Source organism: Hevea brasiliensis, chromosome 14, assembly GCF_030052815.1.
Source record: "Hevea brasiliensis isolate MT/VB/25A 57/8 chromosome 14, ASM3005281v1, whole genome shotgun sequence".
NCBI classification, from domain to species: domain Eukaryota; kingdom Viridiplantae; phylum Streptophyta; class Magnoliopsida; order Malpighiales; family Euphorbiaceae; genus Hevea; species Hevea brasiliensis.
Window position 1 is genome coordinate 78,925,669 of NC_079506.1, and position 8,338 is coordinate 78,934,006.

The following is an 8,338-nucleotide window of genomic DNA, read 5'->3' on the forward strand; positions in this document are numbered from 1 at the left end:
TTTTTGGTTTTGGCAGTCGAAATGAAGAGGGAAAAAACATCCTAGATTTTGCTATGGCATACGATCTAATACTAGCAAATACTTACTTTATAGAAAGAGAGTCACATTTAGTGACTTTCAAAAGTGGGCAATATAGACGCCAAATCGACTTCCTCTTAACCAGGAAGACAAATAGAGCTCTATGCAAGGATTGCAAAGTCATTCCAAGAGAGGCTTTAACAAGTCGACATCGGTTGGTGGTCTTGGATGTCAAGTTTAGGAACAATTCAAGTAAGGTCAGAAGAAATAATGTAGCTTGAACAAAGTGGTGGGAGTTCAAAGAAGTAAAGCAAGTGAAGTTCAAAAATGAGCTTCTCGAGTCCGAAGTATGGAAGTTGGATATGGAGGCCCATGATATGTGAATACAGATGGCATCAAAGATTAGAGAAGTAGCTAGAAAAGTACTTGGAGAGTCTAAAGGACATGGAAAGAGAGATGGTGGTGGAATTAGGAAGTACAAAAGGCAGTGAAGAAGAAAAAAAGGGAATGGTATAAAAAATTACCTAAATGTGATAATAATGAGGCATATGAACAGTACAAGATAGCAAAGAAAGAGACAAAAAAGGTAGTTAGTCAAGTAAGAGCACAGGCCTTTGAATAGTTATATGAGAAACTTGGAACTAAAGAAGGGGAGAAAGATATTTATAGATTAGCAAGGAGGAGAGAAAGTAAATGTCAAGATCTCAATCAAGTTAGGTGCATTAAGGATAAAGAAAGAAAAGTGTTGGTGAAAGATGAGGACATTAAAGAAAGATGGAGAAATTATTTTAATGATCTCTTTAATAATAGTCAAAATGATAATAACGTGAATATTGATTATAGAACAATAGAAAAAAATATGAATTATACTAGAAGGATTAGATCTTTAGAAGTAAAGGAAGCACTTAAGAGAATGAAAGTGGGTAAAGCCTGTGGACCCGATGAAATACCAATTGAAGTGTGGAAGTGTTTGGGAGATATGAGAGTGGCATGGTTAACTAAATTATTTAATAAGATTCTAAACCCAAAGAAAATACTTGATGAATGGAGGAGGAATATTTTAGTACCTATTTTTAAAAATAAGGGAGACATACAGAGTTGCTCAAACTATAGGGGAATTAAACTCATGAGCCATACTATGATGTTGTGGGAGAGAGTTGTGGAGCATCGACTACGTCATGATACTTCTATCTCTCTCAATCAATTTGGTTTCATGCCCGATCATTCAACTATGGAAGCGATCTTTCTCATTAGAAGCTTGATGGAGAAATATAGAGATGTGAAGAAAGATCTACACATAGTTTTTATTGATTTGAAGAAGGCTTATGATAGTGTTCCAAGAGATGTCTTATGGAATGTGTTAGAACAAAAGAGGGTATCTATTAGGTACATACAAGTGTTGAAAGATATGTATGAAGGAACAACTACTATTGTGCGCACAATGGGAGGGGACACAAGAGATTTTCCGATCTCAATTGGATTACACCAAGGATCAGCCATAAGCCCTTACCTTTTTACATTAGTTTTAGATGAATTGATGAAACATATACAAGAGAGTATTCCTTGGTGCATGATGTTTGCGGATGATATTGTTCTGATAGATGAGACACGAGAAGGAGTCAATAGAAAGCTAGAGCTTTGGAGAAGTACTCTAGAGTCAAAGGGTTTTAAGTTAAATAGAACGAAGACAGAATACATGCATTGCAAGTTCAGTGAAGGCCAAACTGGTGATAGGGAAGAGTTAGTTTGAATGGAGTGGTACTGTCCCAAAGTAATCACTTTAAATATCTAGGCTCAGTCCTTCAAGTAGATGGAGGATGCGAGAAAGATGTTAGTCATAGGATTAAAGCTGAATGGTTGAAGTGGAGACGTGCCACGAGAGTTTTATGTGATCGTAAGATTCCCAATAAGTTGAAAGGCAAATTTTACCGTACAGCCATATGACCGGCTATGTTTTATGGTAGTGAGTGTTGGGCACTGAAAATGTCGTATGCGTCTAAGACAAGAGTTGCAGATATGAGAATGTTAAGGTGGATGAGTGGCCATACTAGACTAGATAAAGTTCGTAATGAGAGTATTAGAGAAAAGGTAGGAGTGGTGCCAATTGAAAATAAGTTGAGAGAAGGGAGATTGAGGTGGTTTGGTCATGTGAAGCGTAAACATACGGAGGCGGAGAAGAGTAGTACAACATGACTTAGAAGCATTACACATTTCTGAGGATTTAACCCAAAATCATTTAGAGTGAAGAAAGCGAATCCATATAGTCGACCCCAAATTTTTGAGATAAAAGCTTAATTGAATTGAGTTTTAATTTAATGAGCTCATATTTTAAAAATATAAGAATTAAAAAAAATAATTAATAAAATAAAATTTCAATAACTAAATTATTAAAAAAATTTGAACTTTATTGAATAAATTGTTTTCAAATTAAACATAAAGATAGAGAGTATTTTTAATATTTTTACTAAAATTAGTTCTAATAGTCGGATTAAGTTGCTTGATTTTAAAAATATGGAGATTAAATTGTAAATTTTCTCAAACCCAGTAACTGAATAATTTTTCCTTTTTAAATATTTATATCTTCCAAAATAACATTAAAAAAATAAGAAATTTCAAGAAAAAAATTTTTTTAAGTATTTGAATTGCTGTAAAATGCATAGAATCTGTACATTTAAATTAATTAATATCCTAAATAATCTACATTATATTAATTTTTGTAGCAAATAAGTTATTTAAGGGTTTAGCATTGCATGCAGATTATTAACACTATAAATCTGTAACAAATGGCTTAAAGTTCTCGCACACGTAAGACAGTACATAAAAGCAAGGCAGCACCTCCAATTACTTTCTCCTATTAAGCCATCCTCCTCATCCAAGTGAACTATAGACTAAAGCTTCACAAATGCATATCCAAGATGATGATGAAGTTGATAACCAAGCAGCTTAAAATTATTTTAACAGATCAATTAAGAAATTGCATGAGCCGCTTTAAACAGAATTTAAAAATCAACTTCCTAAACATATCGTTAGGAGAATTAGCACACTTCACCAATAAAGGATGTTCTTGCATTTTAGAATCAAGCTCTTCGCTGATCACAAACTATCTATAATATTGCGCCAAACAGTTAAGAGCAGGTTATATGCATAAATAAACAGAATTCTACCCTAAAATTACCTGATATGTGCACTTCTGAAAAATTACAATGAACCAATGTAGGTCAAAAACACACCAAGCACCAGATTTGGCGGTTAATATAAAGAATTTGTAACAGTTTGTTGTTCTATGCAACCTATAATGGGGGTTCTGGATCAACCAATCCCCAGAGAAAATTTGGCCCAGGGAACAGTTTCAGCGTCTCCTGGCCAACTTCATTGACCATGTTAGTTACTTGGTACAAATGCAAGTCCCAATTTTAAAACTCACTGAAAGAATAAGGACCCATAAGCACATGAAGGACAACCAGCTGTGTGACAACAGAGACAATGTCTTGCCCGTGAATAAACTCCCCAGTGGCACCAAACTTGTAGGAGTCGGACTTGCATTGTCTTGCAACATGCCAAAAGAGAGGATGATATTAACATTCCCATTCTTGCTAAATGACCCGTCCATCCCACTGCTGCCAAAAGTAATGTTTTCTATTCTGATAACACCAGCAGTAACACGAATTGAGCTGGATGATTGTGCTGCATTTAACTGCAGAGCTGCATCCTTGATAGGGAACTCAGAAGCAAATGCAGGAGGTGCAGGAATGCTGCCCAACATGTGACTGGCCTGCTTCATGAATGGGTATTTGATATCTGAACCACAAAAAACATACAAAAGAATGAGACTAAATGAACTTTAGGGAAAAATAAAACTAGAGGCCAAAAGAATATATCATAAGTTTTGTCCTTCATTTAAATCCCCAAACAGATATGGAGAAGAAAACTACTAGAGGAATAGTAATGAAAGGTCAAATTGAGATCTATATTACCTGAGTCAATCTTTGTCGCCTCTGGCTTTTGTTGCTTCGAGGAGGATGCATCAGTGTTGCTGTGTGTTGCTAACAGTTTTTCAGTTGCCATTGGCACTTCCTCAGTTCCTCCATTGACATCCTGTGGCAAGGCAATAATTTAATTGATGTGTGCAGCTCAAAGCTCAATCAACAAGTACGAGGTAGTGAAATATTGAAGTGCGTAATTACCCTTATCTTCTCAGATAGAGAAGCTTGATCAGAGACAGTACTTTCACTCCCTATAAGTTCGGAAGGATCAAAAGTTAGGTTGTCATCACTAGCATCAAAGAAATTGAGGTACTCATCAACCATGTCAAAAACTGTAGAATCTCCAGCAGAGTCTGGCTCCACAGGATTCGACAGATCATTGGCCTCCAGGAAAAATCCTTCGCTGAATGGAGGATTGCCAATAGCATCCAAGAATGGCTCATCAAGCAGGAAATTGTCATCAATAGCATTAGCATTGTTGCTTGATTCAGTGATATATTCATGTCGTACTGATTTTGCATCGATCCCATATTGCCCAGGTAAACTGAATAAGCTTTGGCCATCTGGAAGATCAGAACCATGCTGAGCTTCCCCCCTGTCAATTATAGGCTTTTGATCATCTCCACTGAAGTTTTCAGAGGGCTCAACATAGTTGCTTGTTTCTCCATGGTAGTAGTTCACAGGAAGGGAAGCATTTTCAGATGAAACTCCACCATCAAAATTCTGCCAAATCCCACATATTCAGAAATTCAAAAATTTATGACAGTAATTCAAGCCACTATTCACATAAATCTAGTAAACCTCAGATTTCATTCTTTTCTTAGTTGTCATCAGCCTCAAAACTATCCCACCAATCTACCATTCAAACCCCTGATAACACGTCAATTTTCCTGCCTTAGAGAACCTCTAATATCCTAAATTCCCAGCTGCCTCTAAAAAATGTAAATCCAGTTTATTGCGTTTCCTGTGCATTTCACACTGTCAAACACCATACATGAAAAACAAACAATCAAAGAACCTATTTTTTTGCTGGTAACAAAAAATTCCTACAACCAGGAACTGAAATTCCTGCCACCAAACAGAATCTTTTGTTCCTAAAATCAATCCTAGTTCAAAACCAAAATTGGTACTACTGCTTAATCAAGCAACTGAATAATGATACATTCTTATTACCTTCTAAGTAGATACTCAACTCAACTCAACTAAGCCTTTATCTCAAAAATTTAGGGTCGGCTATTTGGATTCGCTTTCTACACTCTAAACGATTTTGGGTTAAATCCTCAGAAATGTTTAATGCTTCTAGGTCATGTTGTACTACTCTTCTCCAAGTTAGGTCTACCCTTTTTTTTCTTTCTATCCTCTAACCTAATGTGCTCTACTTGTCTAGCTAGAGCCGCCATATGTCTACGCTTCACATGACCATACCACCTCAATCTCCCTACTCTCAACTTATCCTCAATTGGCAACATTCTTACCTTTTCTCTAATACTCTCATTACGGACTTTATCTAGTCTAGTATGGCAACTCATCCACCTTAACATTCTCATCTCTGCAACTCTTATCTTAGACGCATATGACTCATTCTGTGCCCAACACTCACTACCATATAACATAGCCGAACCTTCTAAATAGATACTGATGCAGATAAATCAACAAGCAAATCTCATGTTAACCTCAATTCATAGCTTGTTAAAATTTCCTAGACTTGAAACTATCGGTTATATTATCACTTTCATTTAGGTTTCAATTAAACACTACCACAATATTCATTACAAGGGTCCATAAAAGTACATACCTGGTCAAGCTCATTTGTTTCCTCATATATATCATCACCAAGCACCACTTCATCAGCCACCACCATTTCCTCACCTGGTAACAACACACCCACCACTTCATCATCATCCCATTCCTCCTCAACAAATGGTGCCCCATATTGCTCCCCATTCTTTGGCCCTGTTCCACTCTTTTGGAATATCCTACACAGCACAAATGCATCCTTCCCCACCGAAGGACAAACAAACAAACAAAGGGATGATAAGATATTGAAGGACAAGAAAGTTGCATAAAAAAAACTGAATTTACAATTTCTATTTGATCTCACTTGAACAATTCCAGCTTTCTCCAAATCCTCATCAGCAAGGCGGTACTCGTGCATTACCCAATTGGTACGCTCACCACGTGGAGCCCGTCCAAGATGGTACACAAGGGTCTTCTTCATCCCCACAGTTCGCAAGTTCCAGCGCACAGGGCGGTCCTTCCCAGTTGTCTTCCAGTATCCTTTCTCTGTGGCCCGGTTTGTCTTGGAACCATTGCCATACTTCTTATCCAGCATACTAAAGAAATACCACTCTAAATCCCTGCTCTTCAACTTCGACTTATCTAAAACCCAAAAAAGAGGGAAATTTTCCAGATATTCAGAAACATATTACTACTAAAACCAATAGGGTAAAAGCCTAAACAAGCCCATAACCCTCTACTGATGGTGAGAAATACAATTACACTATCAACTAAAAGAGCTGAACCATTTATCCAACAAACATTCAAATTAAATAAGTAAAAAGACCTCAAAAATTAACAATTGACTGGCTTCCTTTGAAATAAATTAATTGAGTTCCCACACAAGCATCATGCTTCATTTCTATTTCTTTCAAAATGAAAATTTTTAAATTAAAAGGAATCAAATTTTTTCATTCCAAAGATGAGAATTGACTAAAACGAAATCAACTGAATTGAATTCTCGTAAAATTCTAACTTCCAAAATTGGAAAGAGAAGAAAGAAAATCCAAAAAAAAAAAAAATCCAACAACGCAATTATAGATTCTACATACACGAGTAAAGAATACTATAGCAAAATCGAGAGATTAGATACACAATCAGACCTGGGAGATCCCACGGCTCAGTTTTGTAGATGTCGACAACAGCTATAGGGTCACACCGAGAGGGTTTATTGGTAACCTTCCGTTTGAGGTAGTAGCGAACAAGTTCCTCATCAGTGGGGTGGAATCGGAATCCAGGAGCTAGTGAAGCCGCAGAATCACCACGTGCCATCTACCAAGTCAATACCAAAACCAAAAGCAAAAGAATTCTTTCGTTTTAAATTAAGAGAATGAAAGGTTGAAAATGAAAGAGAGGAATCGAAAATGGAAATTTAAAAGCACGTGAGATAAAATTAGGGTTCGGCTTTTGGGAATTAGGGCTTTCAATCGGAGTCTGCAGATGCAATTGAAGAGAGAGACGCCATTAGCTTGGAGAATAAGGCAGAAATGGGTCTTCATTTTATATATACATAATGCTGGAAAAGAAAATGTGGGAAACGCTAACGTCACCATTGAGAGTATGGTTTGTTGTATCACCGGCAATGCGTGTAGCGTCTCTACACGTCCTAGAAATTTCTCGTGTGGCGAAAAGGGGGCCTCATATCGTTTTTTCTGTTTTTGAGAGATTTTGCTCTTTTGTTAGCTTAATTATGAAAAAGAATAGAAAGTTATAAGACATAAATTTCAATCTAATTTTCAATAAAATAATAAAGAAATAGAATTTTTTTATTTAAAATAAAAGAATTTTAATATATATATTCTTTTATAAAAAAAATTAATTATTCTCATAAAAAATTGAGTCATCTTTAAAATATGAAATGAATTTCACATCACTGTAAAAGATGAATATGTACACCGAGTGCATCTGAAAAATTTCTGGCCTTCTTGAAACTTTTTAATTTGCAACCCCTACGTGAACTGTGGAACGAGGTAGCGCAAAGGTTTGGAGACAATAACAGGCCATTACTCTACCAAATCAAAAGGGAAATAACTGCATTTCATAAAGGAAGCTTACCATTGGCAGTCTACTTTACAAAGGTCAAAAAGCTTTGGGATGAGCTTTCTTGCTTAAGGAACATTTCAGTCTGTACCTGTGGTGTAGCAAAGGCAGTTGCTGATATTGAGAATGAGGATAAACTAATCCAATTTCTCATGGGGCTTGAATGATAGCTATGATAATGTACATAACCAGATTTTGTTGCATGATCCTTCTGCCAAATGTTAATAAGGCATGCTCCCTGATCAACCGTGTTGAAAAGTAATGTGAGGTTATCTCTATTTCTGATTCCTATTAAAATGCTGATGCGTTAATGGTGAAAGAATTGGGATATAAGAAAGAAGGAAGCAGAGATGCTAATTTCCAAAAGAATCAACAGTTCACTAAGAAGCACAGTACTGAAAAGAAATAAGATCGATATTGCAGCCATTGTAATGGGAAGGGACACAACCAGGATACCTGCTTCAAACTTCATGGATACTCAGATTAGTACAATGAGCTCAGGCAAAAACACACTGGGCAAC

The 8,338-nt window shown here is 36.3% G+C and overlaps 1 protein-coding gene across 1 annotated transcript; it reads right to left on the reverse strand.

The window, feature by feature from the left end:
• Nucleotides 1–3,232: 3,232 nt before the first annotated feature.
• On the reverse strand, nucleotides 3,233–7,267 carry LOC110646717 (NAC domain-containing protein 78). Its single transcript, XM_021800246.2, has 6 exons — nucleotides 6,881–7,267; nucleotides 6,103–6,380; nucleotides 5,797–5,997; nucleotides 4,203–4,724; nucleotides 3,993–4,113; nucleotides 3,233–3,816 (listed from the first exon to the last, which is right to left on the reverse strand). Exons 1-6 carry the CDS (start codon nucleotides 7,047–7,049, stop codon nucleotides 3,404–3,406), a joined length of 1,704 nt encoding a protein of 567 aa, XP_021655938.2. The 5' UTR covers nucleotides 7,050–7,267; the 3' UTR covers nucleotides 3,233–3,403.
• Between the last annotated feature and the right edge of the window lie 1,071 nt (nucleotides 7,268–8,338).

What these genes read in the sequence shown, in the direction of transcription:
- LOC110646717 (XM_021800246.2), bottom strand. Translation starts at nt 7,049, where the DNA reads ATGGCACGTGGTGATTCTGCGGCTTCACTAGCTCCTGGATTCCGATTC. An exon ending in CTCTATCTGAGAAGATAAGG is followed by an intron (nt 4,114 to 4,202) that starts GTAATTACGCAC and finishes GCCTTGCCACAG; the next exon opens with GATGTCAATGGAGGAACTGA. An exon ending in GGCGACAAAGATTGACTCAG is followed by an intron (nt 3,817 to 3,992) that starts GTAATATAGATC and finishes TTTGTGGTTCAG; the next exon opens with ATATCAAATACCCATTCATG.